At 42.2% G+C, this 22,032-nt stretch overlaps 1 protein-coding gene across 4 annotated transcripts in view; it reads right to left on the reverse strand.

The window, feature by feature from the left end:
* The window catches only part of PTPRG (protein tyrosine phosphatase receptor type G), a 1,030,330-nt gene that overhangs the window by 291,494 nt on the left and 716,804 nt on the right, over positions 1 to 22,032 (reverse strand). Inside the window, exons 12-14 of one of the 4 annotated variants that reach the window (XM_069206540.1) lie at positions 9,927 to 9,978; positions 9,474 to 9,548; positions 9,078 to 9,272 (exon numbers count right to left, since the gene is read on the reverse strand). In XM_069206540.1, coding sequence (XP_069062641.1) covers positions 9,078 to 9,272; positions 9,474 to 9,548; positions 9,927 to 9,978 — 322 coding nt within the window. Of the gene's footprint in view, positions 1 to 9,077; positions 9,859 to 9,926; positions 9,979 to 22,032 lie in introns of all 4 variants that reach the window. The other 3 variants (XM_069206538.1, XM_069206539.1, XM_069206537.1) reach the window with 3 other exon arrangements.

Raw genomic sequence — 22,032 nt, forward strand, 5'->3', positions numbered from 1 at the left:
AGTGGCAAAAGGGATCAACAGTGGAGAGACTGGCTGCATATGGCTTCATACACAGAGAGAGGCACTAGTTACATCAATGACTGATTTTTAAGAAAAGAAGCAAATCCAAGGTCTTTAGATTAGGGATTCTGACTGGCTTTGATGTTGAGGAGGCCATGGAAACTGCTTAATAAACATGAACATTTTAGACATTAAATGTAGGATTATTGGAGCTGGTGATCTGCCTTTTTAGATTTGTTCAATTGGAACAATATGCTGATAATGCTAACAGGCTTGCCATGCTATATAATGTGCCACATTGTGAAAGCGGTTTCCATAAACCCCATTCTGTTACTCACAAACAGCAGCGGCGGCTGCTGCAAACCTCAAAAGGGGAGGGACATTCGGGGAAGGGACTGGGGAACGACAATGGATAAAATACTTCAATAATAGAAAGAAAGAAAAAATGTAATGTTCCTGCTGCCGTCTTGCTCCTCTGCTCTCCTGATGGTGGCCCAGCAATCCCTGCGACACCAGCACAGGCTCCCCACGCAATCCTGGTGCTGCTCTCATACTATACCTAGCATAAAAGCAAGGTTTGCTGATTGGTCTGAGCGTTGTGGTGTGCCCCTCAGACACTGCATGGGAGTCTGTGCAGTTTCTCCAACCCAGCTGTGCAACACAGTGGGTTGGAGAAACCTAAGTGTGATTGTTAGTTTTGTCAGCCTAAGCCGGCCGGCCAAACTAACTTGTGCACTTAGGTGCACTCCCCTCCGACGGCCCGGTTCTGCACAAACTGGCAGAGCCAAAGTTGAAAAATAAAACTACAATGAAATTTTGTTTTATTTTTCAGCTGCTGGCTCTTAGCCAGTGAGGTGACGCTCCGCTATTGCGGAGGAGCCGCCCCTGCTCGCCACCTGAGTGGAATCATTGAGAAAGCATAATGTGTCATTCCAAGTATGTCTATTAGAAGGTATTTATTCAGTTAAAGAAGGACTGTGCTGTAGTCCACCTACCTGCCTCTTCGCTGAGCTCCATCTTTTTTAATTATCTGGTTTCTTTCATTATCAAAAGAGAAAATGTCATTCAAAATCCTTCAGCCCTAAACCACAATCACACAAAGCCTTGCCAACCGGCAATACAGTGACACTGACCTAACTACCACCTTTGCATTTTTTTCTCCCGCCTCTCCCCCGCCCAGAGAGTCACAGTAGTGTGCAATTATGTCTACTTATTTAAAACATGTAAAACATGCCAGCGGTGGACACTGTATGCCTGCACACGTTTTCCCTTTCCTCAAGGTTATCTTTCTTGCAAGTTCATTTAGATTGCTGTGTTGGTTCAATAACAATTTGGAACTATAGTATGTCTCAGGTTTAACAAACCAACCGTGGCTAGCAAGCGCTGGTACCAGCATTGTGCATTGTTTTAGCTCTGTATAGGCTTTTACTGTACACTTTCATGATATCGTGCTCTGTTTGTGTAAAATTAATATTTGACGATTTTGTGTCCTGGTTCCACTTTTTACTACATACGTTGTAGGCAACACAGAAATACCAAAATGTGAAGCCTTGTTTCCCTTTCGTCTCTTCATCATTCTGGTGTGTCCTCTTAGTTACTGCAAGTGGCATGTCTTTAAAGAGGATACATATCCCAGTTAAGAAGATGATCAACCGACGTCTTTCACCCAAACGTCTTGAGGCTGGTGTGGCTGAATTAGAGCATAACCACTCTAAAATCAAAAGTCACTATTTCAAGAGCTCCTTACATGAGCTTTCCGCCTTGTTTAACCAAAAACGTATCCTAGCCTTGCCTATCTTCTCTATAAAAATAAAAATCACTTTAAGCTATCCAAATTTTATCTTCAGCTGTACCGGACTTACTTAGGAGGCTCTATGTTTCCGTTTTGTTGTCAGTCTGATCCACATTCAGCAATAGTATCAGTAGTTTATTTTGGGCTATTTTTATTTATTTGCTTCGTGATGTAGCAGCAAATCAGCCTTGAACAAGGACTTCTGAAAATATGACTTGTTCCAAACTTTTTTTTTTTTCAAAAACAATTTTCACTTGACTTACCCTTCTGAGTCTATGTCAACAAGTCAATACCATCTTCCTACATTCACCATAAACAACAGTGATTTAAGGCAGACCAATTTTTTGCAATGTTTTTTGGGAATATCATGTTATAGCAGCTATAGCATTTCTGCGATTTTTTTTAGGGTGTTTCATGAAGCGAGATAATTGATATAAAACAAACAAGCTAATCGTAACATCCTTCATCAACTGTATGGCTATTACACTGGCAAAATAAACATTTAGACGTGTGAGTGGTAATAGTTACGCCATCGCAGGTCAGGTGACATTTAAATGCTCATCATTTTGTTTTCCAGATCATATCCAGGCAAAATGTCCATTCTTTTTATGTTACATGGGTGGGCCTACCACACAAAATAGGAACAAACTAAAATTATGAACAAGTCATTGTAAGCTTTATATGGTTGCTATTCCGACCCCTTCATGTCCTGCACATTATACAACACTCTTCTACATAAGTGGAAATGTTTTTGAGAACGGTGAGAACGCAGAATTTAATATGTTTATCACTGCAAGGAATTTTAGGCATCACCACAAAAAGAGAAAAGGAAGAATCTAATGAACAAATAAAGGTGAGAAGCAGCTAAGTGAGGTCTTCTTGGATTGCCTTAAGTCTCTATTACTTGAAATAATTTGGGTTTTGTAGGGCTGCAAGGGTGGTGGGTAAGCTGAAGGACAAAAACTGCCACCATCCACTCCACTCAGTGTTAAAAAACCTCCTAGGCAAAAACAGACACGGCTTGGTTGTGGTGTGGGTCTTATCCTCGTAGATACAGTATGCTCAGCCACACATGAGGTAGCTTCTACTGGGGGAAATGTAGGTTGAGGGCGCAACTACCAGTGAATTCAGGTGGTTTTCACTACATTTACATGAGGAAATAGAGCTGCTTTCCTCATCATGTGACATTTGCAAAGAATTATGGGGGAGAACAGAGGTAATCCCTACAAGTGGACTCTCTAGAAACATTCATGTAGTGTTATCAAAATGTGTGTTGGGACGGTTGCCTTATGAAGGACCAGAGTATACCCAGAGGGGGAAAAAAAAAAAATCAGACATCCCCAACTTTCCAAAATTTCAGTATTGCAGCCAGCATACGGAGGTTATCTGCGTATTCCTCTATCAGGTGTTATGCCCATCCAGGTATGTGGGAGTTCCTTCTATGAAGGGGAGCGTGAGAATGGTAGAACATTTGCCACTGGCAGTGCATTCTGGAGTTTACCTCTATCTAAAATGTTATTTTCCCCATACTCTGATGGTTGCATGGCCTTTTGACTAACATGAGCTTACAAGGTGCAAGCAATTGACGGGTCAATAGTTTTCATAAATGTGTTAGGTTGGTAGTATTTCCACGGCACCTGTCAACCCAAGGCCAAATTCTTCAGACATGACACTTTTTAAATCTTAATGAATGACCAGCCATGCATCCATTAGGCTTTACATATGGATGCAATGTTGGTCTGTCCCTCTACATTGTGATATGCACCCCAACCTAAGTGCTGCTTATTTGACAGATTGAAAGATAGGTTAGCTGTGCAGAGAACACAAAGGAGGCAAAGAACAGGCAGCGGAAGACAGCTAGTGCATCTTGCTAGAAGGTAAAAAAAACAATTCCTATGATGATAGTGAGTTTCAGCGACCCTGCAGTGCAGAGATTCACTTCAACAGTTGAAATGCTGATGGTTAGTAGGAGTATGAGAAGTGCATATCTTATCCGACTTCTCAATATATTTGTATTTTTGTTTTAATTCACAAATACCAATTTCTAGTCTCAAGGGAGCATTTAAGATACCTGAAAGGCAGCAAAATCAGGAATAACAAGAAATTCTGCCTTCTCTGTAGACTAAAATATTGAAAGTTGTTAGAGAAAAGGATGCGCACCTTATTCCATGGTGATCACCTCATTCTCTCTCACTGCGCATGGGGTGGTCAGTCTCTCTTAGTTGCCATTCAATGTAGTGGGCTAATGTCCTTTGAAATGCCTCCCATCAGTGCAAACACTTTTTGGCTGTGAGGAATCCTGTAGCAAGGACTGCAACACTCATTAAATATCTATGGGTCCAGTGGGAAATATTCTTGCTGGAGACAGCAGCAGGGCTGCGAAACCTATGCATAAACATTCCACATAAGATAGCTGGAACTTCCACAGTGGGAGCAGCCCCGGAACAGGTATTTGCTCTACTCCACCTCAACTGACACAAACACCAACCTACCCCAGGTTGGTAACATTAAAGTTCACAGAACAGCGAGGTTTTGTCCGACAATTGTACACCAAAAATAAACTAAAAGCACACATATATAACTGAACTACAAAGAAATCAACTGAAGCATATAACTAAAGAAAATCATAGACCTGCAACACAATATCAATATTTAATTGAACTGACTTTCCCGACAAGTCTGTCAAGTTGTACTGAAACAAGATAGATTGAGTGGACTGTTAGCAAGTAACATTGAGGATTATGTTTTAACATACAAGTATTTCCCCATGCATTATTCATACATGTACAATGTTCAATGTTTACGACATTGTGCACAGAAATGACTTGGGGTTGGTGGTTAGCCAGGGCCCAGAAGCACAGAGCAGATAACCTGAGCTGAGATCCAAGGGGCCTTGGGCTAGAACCCTGGCAGGGGTGTGGAACTCCTGTAGGCTGACATCCAGGACACGTTGTTCAGGGTCAACCACAACACTTTTTCAAATTTGTCTTTGGGACAAGTAGGCACAAGCCCCATGCAGCACAAACCATTTGGCTGCCAGATTTGGCAAAGGTCCGCCCCCGCAGGGGGCATTAGGGGCCAGCGTGTTAACCGCCGCCGGGGACCCGGAAATTATGATTCAAAGCCGCCTCAGCGGCAAACTAGCAAAGGACAGCATCCGGCATCCCCCTCAAGGAAGAGGGAAGAGCCCCCAAGGTCATCAGGCCAATGGGGGCGCGACAAGGCCAAGAAAAACCCACAAATCCTCCAATGGGAGGACCCCGCCCTCAGCTTGGAGGGCGGTCTAAAAGCAAGTCTGCTGCCCAGGCAGAAATCACTTTTGTGGGCCACGAGGGACAGCGCGCAGGATCAGTACCAAACTTAAAGAGCATGGAAGGCAATCGCCTGCAGTTGATATAACATTTCTGCCCGTTTGTCAATGCTGTTCAAACTTGTATTTATGGTTCATTAATGCAAAGCCTTTATTATTAGGGTGACCTCTCTAAATAAGTGTTGTAAGCTCAGACTGCACTACTGACAGTGATTCCAGTAAAAAAAAAAAAATGTGCACACCTTTGTAAAGTTTAACAATATAAAGCAACGTATAAGGCTACCAGAATGCTCTCTGATTATATGCAAATATTTGCAGAAGCTTGAAAGCAAGACTGATGATCCTTTGCTTTCAGAATAAATAAAATGTTCAGAAAAAATGCAACTAGGGATAAAATGATTAGCTAGATTACTGAAAGATTTTTAGGTACCATTTCTTTGAAGTACCATTTAAAAAATGTGTTAATACATGCCAGTATTTCCCAAAAATATTCATAATGGTAAAACAGAGTAACCAGTTTCAACAAGATTATAGTAAATATGAAAATAAACACGAATTGGCAAAGCCCCTAGGTCTGACAGTAGAGGTCAGCCTTTTGGTTTTGTTAATGTGCGTCTTGATTTGGCTTGGCTTTTGTAGCACTTTATTGTTGTGGGCTCTGCCGGGCCTTCACCATTAGAATAAACATTGGTAAAGTTCCTGGCTACTTTGTATGCAGATACATTCCTTGTGGAAGAGCAGATTATCACTCACAGTAAAGGCAGCCAACAGATGGGGTGGAGAGAGAGAGGAGAGAGAGCGAGAGCGAGAGAGAGAGAGAGATTTTAAATGGAATCCTTTCATCCAGGTCAAAACCTGAATGGAGCCTTAGGTATACTCTTTAATTGCCAGCGGAATGTCAAGAGAAAAGTTGCCATAAACGTATTGTGTCACTTAGCCTTAAACAGCCAAAACAAGTGGAATTATTGCTTTGTTGTGACAGAGTAATTGAACAGTTCAACCAAAACTGGCAGAAAAGTACCACTTCACTGGAATGTAACTGTGTGTGGTACAGTAAATGCAAAAACGAGTGGATGGTTGAATGAACAAATGAATGAGTGCAAAGATGACTAAAAGTGCCTACTGTTTCTGCTAATTTTAAGCATGAAAAGAGTCTCATTTGTCCATTCAGTAAACACAGATTGATACAACGATTCCTAAACTAGAACCGGGGCCTTTTCTCTGTACAGTGGGGCTGAAACTTATGTGGAAATGGACTAATTCCACTGTCTTAGATCGTGTCATCAGAAGGTGCTAGAATGTCACTGATGTGGAATAGGCTTAACGGTTTGGTGGTGATTAGAGCTGAGAGTTAAATGGTATGTCCTTAGTGCCAAAGGTGTCCCCTGCAAACATGGATTTTAACTCACAAAGGGTTTTGAGAGACATTGGGGTACACGCGGCCTAGATCGCATTGAAGTACAAGATGGTGTGAGATGCACAGGAACATTTCAGAGGATTTATTAGTGCCACCGACCAACAGCATGCTAGTCCCTCTTTAAACACCCTTGCCTACAGCACCAGCATTGAACACTAATGATGTAGCCTTCTTTCTGAAAACAGGCTTTCTGCATTAGAAGGGTTTGTACCTGGGATATTATTCCACAATAAGAGAAAGTTTGTTGACCCAGTCCCCAGTGATTCTGAGAACAGCAGTCCTGTAAAGAGTTCCTGCTAGAAGCATCCTGCTTCATAGAACGCTTTGGTCTCAAACTGCAAATGACTTGGGCCCAGGAGGTGGTACTGACTACTGGATATAGAATGAAAAAACAGTTTAAAATACCAGCGCAAGGTTCGAGTTTGATAAAGCGGTCGTTTTTTTTCCAACTCAAATGTGAACCAAAACTTTCATCATAGGACTGGGGAGGGGCTTGAGACCCACACCATTGATACTGCACGATTTTGTACGATGCACAAAAAGTGATATGGCCAATTTCACAGATTTTGCTACCAGTCCGAACATTCAGGTGGACTCCTACCTGCATTTACTGCAACTCGCTCAGCTCTAGTAAATGTTCTAAATAACAATGTTGAACTTTTACAGCGTAAGGCATCGAATGGGATGTGGGTTATGGGTAATGATGATAAATATAGTTTTTTTGGATCTACTTTCTTGCTAACTGGAAAAGTGGTCTGCCAGCCAGTTTTAAACATACTTTCCATTTCAAGCTTGGTTGTAAAAATATAGTTTTACATCTGCTCTCCTTGCATAACTTAAAATGCAAATTATTTAAAGAATAATGGTTTCCTTTGCAGCCATGTGTTCCCTATTACTGAGAAACTTTATGAGTGAAGACAAATTCCTGAGCAAAATGCGAGACTAAAAACAATTAAGCTGCTTAAACACACTGCGGTTTCCGATGGTTAAGGACATAAGCAATAGAAAGGCGAGGTTGCATTTTGATCATTTATTAGGCACATAGGGCCTGATTACGACCTTGGCAGATGGGATACTCCAATACAAAAGTGACAGATATCCCGCTAGCCATTTTACAAGTTCCATAGGATATAATCGAACTTCTAATACGAGTATCTCATCCGCCAAGGCCGTAATCTTGCCCATAATGTCCATCAATGTTATAGGTCAACATATAAAAATCAATCTAAAGTCTTTGCAACACTAGCCTGACTACACACTGCTCAAATATTGAGAAAATGTGGCCACTTCATTATGCAAAGAGACGATCTGATTTTGACCTGCTTGTTGGTGCTCTGAAATAGTGCTGTAGGTGGGTGAGAAGGTTTTTGAGACTTATGCACATTTACGTATTTAACTCTAGGTCTCCTAGTTTACAAACACAATTGAGAACTCAGAACAACATGTGGAGAGTAAAGCATGTTCCAAGATGCTTCGCTAGGAAATCAAACCAATGAGATTGGTAGTTGAGTTCTGATCGCAGCATCAGTTGCTGGGACCTACTCCTTCAGTAGGACAAGGAGAAAGATGACAAAATCTACACATTTTTAGTTAGCAGCAGAATTCTCTAAATTTTTTGGATCTGTGAAATCATATGTCATTTTAGGTCAATCCAATGTACAGCCTCCCATCAACGATTGGGTGATTGCAAGGATATGCACATTTGCTCACAGTCTACTACCAGGGTGGTTCAGGTACATTTACTGTATATGCAACAGCCATCTCATTTAGATCTATTAAGCATTACACTCCTATAATGTGAGAATTCAGACTATCCTGGGTCTCTAAAGCTACAAGAAGGGCTGGGATAACAGGTATTCGTAATTTTTTTATGTACATTGAATTAATAAATAACAGTTGTTATGCTCATCTCTAAATTAGACAAACAGTGCTGCCATGTGGCAGACTGTAATAAGTGCCAGAGTTGCCAATTAAGTGCCAGTGCTGAGCACCGAAAACCAGTGGCTCAACTTAAACACAGGTTTTGAGGACTGTTGGTAAACACCCATGGTTGACAACAGTTTCCCACAGCAAATGATCTAAGAACTTAAATGATTATGCATAGGTTTTTGTTTTTTAAAAAGACCAAAGCATGTTGGCAGGGAGGTTCGAGTGTCTGACTAAAGATGCATGACACAGTTAATGTTCCTTTCAACCCAAAAATGTATCTTGTGACATATTTAAAAAATCTATACAATTCTGTCCAAGTTCCATCTGGTGATGAACAACTTTAAGCTTAGACCATCTAGTCAAGCTTTATCACCTACTCTAGAATGGGCAATTAACTTTCAATAATTTCTGTCCAAAATTAAGTACTACATATGCCCAGACACCATCCTTTCATGTGAGATTTTGTCACTTTGTTTTGCTGCACTTTGTTTCTTAACTCCTTTTAACCACAGCAGACATCAGATATCATTTTTTTCCAAACAAAAAAAGCATCACATGCCAGATAAACTTCAATTGTAAGAAAATTCATACCATTACATGCAAAATATTGCAATGATCAAAACACTTACCTGGGTTAATTGTGATGAATCTGTTGTCTGATGAGCTTCTGTTCATGATTCTGTCATCTTCTGAAAACCTTCTTGAAGTTGCATCTGTTTTTGGTGACTGCTCAGCGTCATAGTCCTCCTCTGTGGCCGAGGGTGGCACTTGGGTGAGAGTATCTACTTCTAATTCAGTGTTCCAGTTATAATCACTGGCATTATCTGCTGAAGAAATGGTTTGATTTAGCGCATCATTAGTGTCAGTTCCATTTCCTCCTCCCTCTATAGTTCTAGTAGGAGAGAATGTGGTTGTTGTGGGTTCAGTTTGATTTTGCACCTCATTTGAATTGGTTACAGCATTTTTCTCCCTTTTCTCTGAATCCTTTTCACCCTCCTCATCCTGTTCTCTTTCACCATCCTCACCTTCATTTTTGTCATCTTTTTCACCCTCTTCTGTTCCTTCACTGTCCTTGGTTGGAGTATTATCACCATCTGAACCTGGGGATGATAAAGGTTCAGTAGCAGCAAGCACAGGCTTAACAGTTTGTTTACTGCTTGGAGAAGAATTTGGAAGGCGAGTGGGCCACACAGTACTAGGAAAGGAAGGGATACCACCACCACTAAAGCCAAGGCCAGCAAGCAAAGTACTGGTAACTACAGAAGCAACAGTTGCTTGACTTCCACTGGAGGATGGCCCCATGCCTGTTGCCATGGAAACAAAGGAAAAGGGAAGGCCAGAAGAGGTCCATGTAGAAGATCCAGAGCTAATTGGAGCCATGTCAGCTGAAGAAGCAGGAGAGGCAGTAGGCTTGAAGAAATCACCAAAAGGAAGAAAAAAAGAAAACAGATGAGTCAATGAAGTATTTGAAATTCTACCTTGGTTATTGATTCTTTTTCCTCTTACAGCCAATTCATTTTTGGTCTTATTCTGTTTGAAAATAAACCTCAATTATGCACATATATAAATCTGCAACACATTATTTACACCACAGTTAAAGGCGGCTTTTATAGAAGCAGCATGCGACACCTTTAAAAGCAAATAGTCAAGGCTTCACCAAAGGTGTTGAAATCATTTGGATGAATGAGGGAAGAGCATCAGAAAATTAATTTCAACAAGAAGAAAAATGAAGTAAAGTGGTGGGAGTTTATACTGTGACTAGACTTGCTCAATTCCAACATATATCTTCCAATCAATTTCAGGATGTGATTCCAATGTAAGAAAATGTTTATTGTTTCATGCCATGTACAAACGTCAAATTGTAAGCAATTTAAAATCAATGCCACGTTTCATTCTGGATTCCTTGTCATATTATTCTATATTGCACAAAAATAACCACATGTATGGACACAGTTTTGGATAAATAATTTCAAGAGATAAATGATGTTGATAGAGATTCTATAGTGCTTTAAAAAAGAAAATGGCCCTGAAATGATTTATTATTCAAACTCGAAATATTAATTCACCAGACCATGCTATGTACCCTTGTAAATGTAGCACTGAAAACCTATTCTGAATGTATTTTTTGATTTCATGACTCTCACAAGTACATAAGCAATGATCAACAATATTAAAAATCTGAACAGGTATTATTCCAGTACTAAATAAAGGAAAAAACATTATTTAGAGATTGAAAACACAATACACATTACGTACAAAACATGGAATTAATTTAAATGTTTAGAAACCTTAAAGAATAAAATGTATTTTATAAACACTATAAAACTATCCTACTAGAAAAGTTGTGTTTTACATTTTAGCCATAACACAAAAATTGTATTTTACAGATCTCTTCGGTGGATCACTTATAGTACCTCCACATCACCATTTACACCATCAAGGGTAGAAAATGCTGATCATTTATAATCTTATGTCAATACCACTGAAGGATGGATGATTTTTGTAATCAGCACAAAAAAACACTGGAATGAAAGACCCCCAAAATTCTATATTTAGCAAATAGTTGATTATTAATTCACTTGTACTGAAGCCACACTTAATTTGATTCTTTTACCATAGTAAAAGGGCTCTATGCTTTGCTACAGAAGTCCCTTAAATGTTACATGCTTCAATTTGCCAATCAGCCACACTGACCATACCCTTCAAAAACAGATTGCCTTCACCTAGCCCTTGTACCCTAGAGACCCACATGCATTCATGCCACCTTAAAAACAAAATCACTGTATGAGGAGGTAGGCTCTCGGACGGGGTGTGACTTCATCCAGAGAACTTCCCAAGAGGCAGTTGTTTCTTCTCTCCCCCACTTTCCTCCCCCCCCAACAACGTATCCCCATCCCAATACAAACAAAAATGTGTTGAGGCAACCGCTGACATCTTGGAGTGTATCTAAAACCCATGTTGGACGATTGGCTGTTCAAGTACCTAAAGACAAGCTAGAAGCCCAGACCGTGCAGGGTTTTCCAGCTTGTTGTCATTGCCACCATGTGACATTGTCACCTCAATGGGTGAACATGTGAAGGGAGCTGAAATCACGTGACAAACTATGATACTGGGTGAACGGGCAGGTCTGCAATCAAGATTTGAATTTTTGAAAATGCATTGATTGTACATTTTCACTGAGTGTTATTAAACACAAAAATAATTATGGAGAATGTGTTATGATGTGAAAATTTTATTTGTCAAGGCTTTTCACTGTGGGCATGCTGGTTTACATATAGGCATGTTTTTTCCCTTATGATGCCTTCTGTATCCCACAAACATTTGACTCAAACCAATTCTTGCAAAACAGCAACAAAAATCCTGTTGCTGACAGTGGGTTCCTACGGCCAGGTGTGCAACCTAGGTCAACTTTGACATTAATGATGGTGCTAACAAATATCGTTCTCGACAACAAGTTTTATTTCAGCGAGTCTCCAAATGGACTGCGGCATGGGTAAGTTATCTAAACCTTCTTGTCTGGTATGATGCAATAAAGATCACACAAGTGGTTACTAATGCAAGTTGATATCTGTAGTGTCAGTCTAGTGATGCAACTGGAACACCAGTTTAAACAATGAGTTTTCCCAGAACAGGGGATTTATGCTGCCCCTCTTTAGGATTGTCCTGAAATGGTTTGACTCCATAACCACATGGGTCACATTAATCAATACTGGAGGCTGCCAGGCGGAGTAGACACCTACAGAGATGCCACCTGCGCACACCGCCAGATGCAAAGCAGATTGTTGTCAGTGTTATTTATTGCTGGGCAGCGTGCTGTTGTGGACACTGAAACATGCCTGCACCTTCTACCCTGAGTATATCGGAGCTCCTACACCACCCTTGGGCCCTGACAACATTTTGGCGACTACGGTGAATCACCTGGTCAAGGTGTGGTGACGCCTGTGTATATTCCTGCAAGCATGCAGTGCTTGTGCCATGGGTGATCAGAGCGTGTTTGCGCACCACGTAGTATACCCTGGCGAGAACCAGATCTCACCCGTCTGAGCGAGCAGGGAGGTGTGTAGGATCTGAGACCTGCCGTGGCGCCCTGTAGGCAGGCTGAGTCATCAACCCAGCAACTGCAGCTGTACCGAGGAACTGCCATCAATGCTCAGTTACGTGCGCACATTAAAGGAGGTGAAAGCACCCCATGCTGCCTCTTTGTGATTGAGTTCGCACATGAGCTGCATGTTCAGGTGTGGCTTTCAAACAGGGCACTCAGATTTGGTAAACTGGTATAGCCTGGATCATGAGATAGAAACAAGAATTGAGACAGTACCATAACTGCCAGCATATAATTTTGTACTGAGCCAGGGGAGGAAGAGACCCGTAGATACAGATGTTTAATGACACTGGTGCTGCAAAAATGTAATATCCCGACCAAGTGTCCTCAAACACCATAACTAGGGCAACTTGCATAGACTACCACACAAGAGCAGACGTACTGCACACAATAAGAAGTCGTCAGGCCTGATGCATTTTCAGTCACTATCATGCCCACCATACCATCAACAGAACCTTTCATAATTGAAGACGCCCTGTCAGCACAGGCATCCAGTTGGAAAGACTGTTAAGAGTGTTGGTGTTCTTCTAGGCCACCAAAGTAGAAAACGCCCAGAAAAGAGCAATGATCCTACATCTAGGAGGCAAAGACATTGAAAGGATTTCCAAAACAATCAGAGGCCACTCCCAAAACACACCTCACCCTCCATCATAGCTCTTAGCCCCCATTTCGAGCCGATGGCGAGCAAGGACTTTGAAAGTTTTCTATTACGCCAAGCTAGACAGCAAGCAGACAAGTTAATTGACAAGTTCTACATGCACTTATAAAACTAGCAAGCACATGTTTTTTCCGATGAAAATTAGGAGATAAGTGGGCAGATAATTCAAGGATGTGCATCCACTAAACTACATGAACACATTCTGGAAGAATCCGGAAGGTCCCTGGCTGACATCCTAATGATGGGGCGAACAAAAGAACTGTCAAATCTTGAGTGTTCCATATAGAAGCTGCCCTACACAAACCGATAAAAGAGGAACAAGTCAAAGAGGCGGAACTAGTGCCCAGCAGGAGTAAGACTTGAAAGATTGGCACAACTCACAGAACATGCTTCTATTGCAGAGGGTCAACCTATCAGCTGGAGGAATGTCCGGCGATGGGAAAAAGGTGCGCTGGGTGTTGAAAGCTCAACCACTTCCTGAAGGTTTGCCGATCAAGCAAAGAGCACCTTCTGCACACTGCGGTAAATGCAGTCCCGAAAGTACAAGAAAGAAGCATCGACATGGATAATGACAGCAAGGAGCCCACAGTTTGCTTCATCTTCACCATTGGTACAGCACCACTTTGTCTGCCTCAGTGCTCAATACTCGCAACATAATGTCCTCCAAGACTCACCATACCCTATCATCAACACCAGCCCCCCCCAAGTCTGATTCCTCCAAGACTCACCATACCCTATCATCAACACCAGCCCCCCCAGTCTGATTCCTCCAAGACTCACCATACCCTTTCATCAACACCACTTTGTCTGCCTCAGTGCTCAATACTCGCAACATAATGTCTTCCAAGACTCACCATACCCTATCATCAACACCAGCCCCCCCAGTCTGATTCCTCCAAGACTCACCATACCCTATCATCAACACCAGCCCCCCCCCACCCCCCAAGTCTGATCCCGGCCAAGGTGTTTGCATATGGACAAGACAGACCACTCATCATGTGAGGGAAGTTCAAAACAACCATAACGTATGGGTCTCAGTTAGTGGATGCGCAACTTTGTCACAAAAGATGGCCATGGCATTCTACTAGGGTGAAGGGTCACAGAAGCCCCATGCACTGTGACTTTTGCTTTTGGGGTGTTTCAAGAAGCCATAACCAATATTCTCAAGAAATTCCCAACGGTGTTTGAGGCCATCAGCTGACTAAGAGGAAAAGAGGTAAAGCTGCACATCGACCAGTCTGTACAACCTGTGGCCCTCCGGCACAGAGGCATTGCCTTTCATCTGAGGCCTCAAGTAGAAAAGGAACTCAACAAGCTTGAGCCTGCCAGCACATCTGAGAAGGTGACAGGGCCCACCCCTTGGGTGTCTCTAATTTTTGTGGCCAGAAAGCCCAAACAGCCTGGTGGAATGCAAGTATGTGTCGACATGTGTTTACCGGATGTCGCTATCAAGAGGGTGCAGCACTTAACTCCAACAACAGATGATTTGATTGGTGAGCTAAGCAGGGCCAGCTGGTTCTCTAAGCTAGACTTGCAATCAACTGCTTGTCTTTGCAGAGGAGTCCAGCTCCATCACAACATTGACACTTGTGGGCCTACAGAGCTACAAGAGACTGAACTTTGACATTTCAAGTACCACAGAAATGTTCCACTTTGTAATACATAGGCTCCTGGCTGACCTTCCCGGAGTGGTCAGTGTTAGTGACAACATTCTGATACATGTCAAGACCATACCCAAACACAACCTAAGGCTGATGATGGCGCGTCAAATATTCCAGGACTCTGGCTTCACTCTTTATCGCAGCAAATGTGAATTTCGGAAGCAGAAGCTCCACTTCTTTGGATATGTATTCTCATCAGAAGGAGTAACTCCTGACCAGGTTTGGGACATCAAAGAGGTGCCTCGCCCTACAACTGTGATGGAAGCACAGTTTTTTTTAGGGAAGATCAACTACTACATGAAAGACCTCACGATTTTGAGTCTACTACTCCGAAGTCTGCAGCGCCCTGGTCCTGGGTCACTAAGCAAGAAGAAGCTTTTCAGGCTACTAAAGACACTGTCAGAAGACATGACTCTAGTTTATTTCGATCCCCAGTTATAAGCACCATTGCAGTAGATGCAGGTTATAGGAATGCAATCTATAAGAACATGAGATGTCTGCTGCTAAATGTAGAAGATACCTTTTGGGTGGCAGTTTGTAATTTTGTAAAAACAAATGCAGAGCCCCAAACTTATTCTTAGGGTTGCATTGCTGAATGGTAAGGTTGCCATAACATTTTTCTTTCAGTACTCTGCAAGTGCTTAATATTGTAGATTCTTTTTTCACCCTCTTTTCTGCCTCTATCATTGTTTTCCTATCTCGCTTTCTTCCCTTTCTGTTTTTCTTTGGGTCATGGTCTGTTGGTGAAAAATTAGTGTCAGTCTCCTAAAATGAGTGCAGGTGCCCACCACAGACACATTAAATGGTGGGTAAGACTGAGTAAGCATACTGTGCATAGGAGACTGGTCTCAGCTCTGGAAAGCACAGGCAGTCAAAGCAATCACATCTACATGGAAATATGCTGCATATGGAATAGAATGTCTGGTGGAGTAAGCTGGCGGCGGAGTTAGTGTGTAGCTTACAAAAGCATGACTGTTCCACCTAAATCAGAAGTGTTTGCATGTGTACTTGTAATGAGCTCAAATGTACTCATGATCAACCTGCTAAACATACGTGTGAAGTCTTAAGATCTGATGTCCCTTTTTCGTGATGTCACTTTCTGTAAAGTCCTTGATTGTGGTGCCATGTGTAATATCACATGTCGTGATGTCACTTGCATCCTGCCTAACTTGGTTAGTCTCCCCACTTCTTTTTTTTTTTTTTTTTAGGACTTGTGCCCTGATATACAGTGCATTGAAAAATGAATCCAAAAGAGTGTAATGTAATTTGGTGCTCAATTTGTTAAAATATGACCCTAAGGACTATACATAGACTGGGGCAGACGGAAAGCAAGATAACTACTCCATGTTTAGTGCTAAATGGAAGCCAGCCAGAGGTAGGAGCACATCGGAATGCATGCTGTAGCTCTCCCTAGAAGGCCTGCTGTCTATCATGAAGTGGATATCCACAGACACTTCTGCGATGAGAAGTCAGAGCTGTCGGATGTGTGCATGCAATATACATTGAAGGTACCCTGCTAACTTGCCAATCAAGTGGCATACTTGCAGTGGCTTGGTGAAAAACTTGCTACTGATTAAGAACAAAACTCAGTGCCGGATTAAACCCTTTGGAGGCCCCTACACAGTTGAAATTTCTGGACCCCCCCCTCGCAAATTATCTCATAATTTTACCAAAAAGCAATTTCAATAAACCAATTTTATTAGACAAAACTAAACATTACACATAGTTTGGCAGTAGTCACTTAACAAGGAATAAATGGGCAACTCAGGAGATTGCAGGCACACTGGGGCGATCATAGATGACTTTGTTCAGAGTCCTTATACATTTTTCTACTTCCCTATTAGCTTGGAGCAAGTGGGGAGTGATCATTTTGTGAGAGATGCCAAGCGATTTCAGATACAAAGCCACATCTTGGCCTTGAAAATGGGGTTGGTTGTCTGTCCATAACTCTTTGATAAATCCATGGGTTGCCATGATTTTCTCAATTTTGGGGATTACCTCTCTAGCGTTTAATGAAGATAGAATCTCCACATCCAGGTACTTAGAATAATCATTTATAAGGATCATGGTGTCTCTTCCATCAAGGAGGCTCCTGAAGTCATGACTGGTGCACACCTACGGCTGTCATGTCCCTCTCTCCGTCTCCACCGGAGCCAGCAAGTTGGATTCAGCCACAGCTTGACACCAAGTGCATGACCTTAACAATGCCTCAACCTGCTCGTCCATTAAGGGGAACCACACTTTAGTCTGTAGCCGGCTTTTCATCTTGATCATGCCTTGGTTTCCTTCATGGGCAAGATGGACGACACGACCATTGAGGCTGGAGTGGACAATGTCCCGTCAGGAGACATATGTTGGGGTCAGGGATTAACTCCTGACTAACATAATAAAGGCTCTTCATGATAAGTCTAGCCAGCCCCACATTCACCAGAGCATCCTGACAGCTCACCCTGAAATCAGGACAACCAGAACACCCATATGAAGAATGGACCATAAATTTCAAAGTAAGATGTATCAGCTCCACACTGAAATAAGTGTAAGCCACCTAGTTTCCAAAAATATGTAGGAAATGGTGACAAAGATATTCACAAGAAAAAGGCACACACAATTTCAGTCCCAGCTAGCACGTTCAAGAAGGTACTGGCCTTCAGAAAAATATTGCTAGTTTGCATAGAAAAACTACCCAACTGGGGAGACATAGGAACAGAGAGAGACACCACAAGCTATGGCCAGTAATCAGAATCTACACTAGATTACGCTCACTAAAAAGAAATGTGCATATCCTGGACATGTTAAGCTGCCAAAATCGTGTAACAGAGACAGTCTACTTGACCTTCTTGTTTATAGTAACACTGGCCTGTGGGCTTGGCTATTCACTTTAACAGAAGAAGTCAGCCCTACGTAAGCACACATGATCTATCATTTTATACATAGCATATCTCTGAATTACATGGTTCTCTCAGACCTAATATCGTCATAACAACAAAGCCACCATCTGTTATTGTGCTATGTTAGAGTGCACTGCAAATTTTGTAGCATCACTGTAGAAGGCAGGTGTGAGAAAGGCAAAAATCAAGACCACCCAGACCCCAGCAGGGCAACAACTTTGCAAAATTAAATGAATATCTCAAAAGCTGATGAGGGATTTGGAATATGTACCCGCACTCCAACAAGTTCCACAACACAGGTGCTCCACTACCTGGGTTAACGGTCAGAAAAACCCAAATAAGGGAGAGGCACTGCTTAAATGATAGCACAACTTTTAAATTGACCAAGAAGAAGCTAAATGTTCCATATATAATGTCCAAGCCAATTAATCAATACTTCCAATAGACAGGTACTCATTCATAGTCAAAGTGATATTCTTAATTTCTTTCTTGTAATATAGAGGGCAATCATGGCCACAACGTGAGTGATAAACACAGCCAACGCGTTTGGAACCAAAGGCAAGGGGGCTTCTTCAGGGCTGATGAAAAACATACACGACACAATTAACAAAAATGTAAATCCCATTCACTGGAATCATATAGAAAACACACAACAGACACTTTAAAAAAAAAAAATATATGCATTACTAAATACTTGGCACCTATACAGTATACCAATTCACAAATCAAGTTATCTAAGGGCATATCACCAACCACAGATGGTTTGGCCCAAATCAAAAGTAAGACATGTGCCATAAGTACAGCTGTAATAAATAAAACAACAATGTGAAAGCAGAAAACCAAGGATCAATCCTGGTTTCTCGGCTTGACCAAATGGTAGGATTCTAGGGAAATCTCTCTCAAGTGTTTGTTTTAATAGGCTGTAATGTTGCACCATGTATAACAAGAATCTAGGATGCACTTGACACTTAACGTTCATGTGGCTTCTGCCTGCCAGCCTCACTTTATCCCCATGCACCAAGAATTAAAGAATTAAAGACAAATCATTAACCTTCGATGTGAATGAGGATAAATAAAAGGATGTCCATTTAGTGGCTGAATTGCACAAAGTGAATGCAAAAACCCTGTGTTCTGCTCATGACCTCTACATGCCAGGTAGGGGTCCGCGATAATTGGCAGCTGCTGTTCTGATGCATTGCTCTAACGAGAAGAGGGCTGTTGCCCTGTGCAATGCTGTGACCACAAGGGGGCTGTATGCCTGTGTGCACGGTTACGAACCCCATATGCTGGGGGATGGGGACAGTAATGAAGTCAAAGGGCTGTCATCCTGGAGCAGAGTGCAGCTGTGAAGGAGAAGCAAGCCACTACCCAAAGAACAGCAACGATTCAACTACCCAACAATTCAGGAGGCTCCAAGACCGGACACCAAATTCAGGGAGGATTACAGTGTCTCTACTGTAGAATCCAAGGACAGGGCACTCAGAACCTCCCCTCCAGTGAGAGCGAGTAAGACTGAATACTGGGCTGCCAGGCCTCGGGCAACTTGCTCTGATTGACTTGGCACTTTGACTTTCCCAAAACAATCAAGGGACTTCTAAGACTTGAACTCACTAGCAGTACTTACCTGGAATGTCCCCTCACAAACAGAGAATAACCATAATCCTCTGACAGGAAACTGGGAATGAAGAGCTAACCCAGGGAAAGCTAGCGTGCCTGCTTTAGGAAGCTTGTGCATATTATCTATACACTAAATACATGGATGGATGGGAAAGCCCATGAACCACCTATGTAATGCCTCCCTGATGCTCATTAAGGTAAGGCAGAGCTATGTGCTGTCATGCCTTAGGTTTTTTAACAAAGCCACACAAAACTATCTTAGGAGGCTATTTCCTCTTTGTATGTGTCCTGTTGAATGCAGCATACATGCAAAAAGGAAAAAACTAAAAGAAATAAAGATATTTCTTTTCATTTTTTCAAGCTCAAGCAGACTTTCCAGTTTGGTGCAGACATATGCTTACACTTAGGCACCACTCATGTAATACCTACATGACGCAAGGTAATGAATGGCAGGGCAATGAGCTGCCGGTGTTAGTTTACTTTTCGTTACAAAGCCAAGCAAACAGGATTTGTGTGTGGTACTGTAAATCCCAAAATCGATTTTGCGTCAGAGTTGTACCAGAAAAGTAACACAACCCAGAAACAAAATCTGGGCCTCAACTTAGACATTTATTTTTTAAATCTCTGCCACAGATAAAAAAATAGGCAAGGAGAAACGTGACAGTAAATATTGTCTGCTTAGTTGGTTGCAACCTCTAAATTGCAAAATATTTTATCGGTTTAAGGCACCTGCTGCAGAGATCTTAGTGTTCCCAGTAAATCTGTGGGTACGATAATAATGGTAAGTTAACTCTAGTAGTTCATGCATTTGCGGGAAAGACCTGTCTTTGGTCTAGTCCCAGTTTGACTTTAAGTAGCATAGAGAGTTAATGCACCTCCTGCAAAGCACATCACGTAAAATGGAGATGACGGATTTTTATTTTATGTACATAGGTAAGTGGGTTACTGCTTTTAATACAGAGATCATTGTGTTACTTGCAGTTGCATTGTAATCCTTCTAGTATAGCACAGTGAGCTATGAATAAGTATGTGACTCTTACACCTTGTAACCTTCACTGCCTTATGTAAGATCCTGTACATTGATTTTCAAACTTGTATGATTTGTCAAAGTAATATGTACGTAAGTGCTCTGACACCCTGCAGTGGGATAAATAGCACTATAAAAGAAAGAAAAAATAGTCCTATTTAAATTATTTTGTGTACACACTGGGACAGAACAACATATCTGATTTTCTTACATTGCATGCACATACAGGGAATGAACAAGGTCAAAATCATGCCTCTCAAGTGTGAAGTGCTGTTTCCCGTCTACTGTATTTATATCTAGGTTTAGGCGCAGGGGCAGGATACTCAAACAAAAGGAGACCTAATAGCCTCTAAAATTCAGTCTTTGTGGTGGGCCCTGCTGGAGTTTCATACAAGAAGGGCCCCTCCTGGCCTGTACATTGTTTCTCAGATCTGATCGATAGCAGACAAGGTGCTGGCATTGCTAAATGCATCCTAGTGTTTGAAAGTTACACTGAGCTGACGTCGGCATACTATAAAGTGGGTCCCAACTTCTTTGCAGGGTGAACGCTGTTCACCAACGTGTACCCTCGGCTTGTACCCTGCTGTAGATTAAGTGATTTGCCCAGAATTACAGGTTAAACCCAGTTCCTCTGTTCCCCCAGGTGCCATTGGGTCTCACCAGTTTGACTGACAAGTTAAACTGAATATTTGAAGGGCATTATATTGGCCATGTGCCAAGAGAGCGGAACTACACGTTTTTTATGGCCTAATTATTTCAAAATGCGCTGTATGTGGTTTTATTTGTATTTTAAGTGACAGGATATTTTTTAACAATGTTACTTTTTGAAACAAATAAAGTACTACAGACTGTTCGAAAGTCGACAGCTCGGGCCATTAGGCCACATCTCCTCCTATCGTGTTTTACTTAGTGTGTCAATGGTTTACAGCCACGGGAAAAAGCTATGGCATGGGATGGGCATTTGCGGAGAATTACAGACATAAAACAGCCATACGTGGAAGTGAAAAACTGCTAAGAACTTAAAGGAACTACCACTGTAGGGCACATCAGAAGCGGCTCCTTCATAAGGGCGGAGGAGCATCGCCCCCGCCAGCAGCAGCTGCAAAAACTTTCAAAGAAAAGGATAATAAACTATGTTTATTATCCTTTTGTTTGAAAGCGGCAGGGCCACGGGGGTGACGCTCACTGCCCATGTATGTTTGGCCAGCCGCCTCGGGCCAGCCAAACATACATACATACATGCGCAGTAGGCTCTCTTTTGAGAGAGCCTGCAGAGGCACCCAGTCTGCCAGGGAGCACCCTGGCTGGGCGCTCCCAGCCCATCCCAATGCTGCTTTGAGCAGCGTCAGAACTGGCCGCTGAGCCAGCTCGGAGCCTGTGCCTGCAGCATCGGAGGAAGGTGAGGTGAGGAGCGGCTCGCCGTGGGAGCAGAGGTAAGTTTTTTTTACATTTAATTTTATTGTTAGTTCCTCCCATGCCCCTGACAATACCCCCTCACCCCTTACCCACACCTGCGCACATGTCAGGATTGGCCACAGTGCAGGCTCGGAGCCTGTGCCTGCAGCATATGGAGGAAGGTGAAGAGAGGAGCGGCTTGATGCAGCAGCAGAGTACGTTTTTTTTTTTGTATT

This window comes from Pleurodeles waltl, chromosome 9, assembly GCF_031143425.1.
Source record: "Pleurodeles waltl isolate 20211129_DDA chromosome 9, aPleWal1.hap1.20221129, whole genome shotgun sequence".
Classification (NCBI taxonomy): Eukaryota; Metazoa; Chordata; class Amphibia; order Caudata; family Salamandridae; genus Pleurodeles; species Pleurodeles waltl.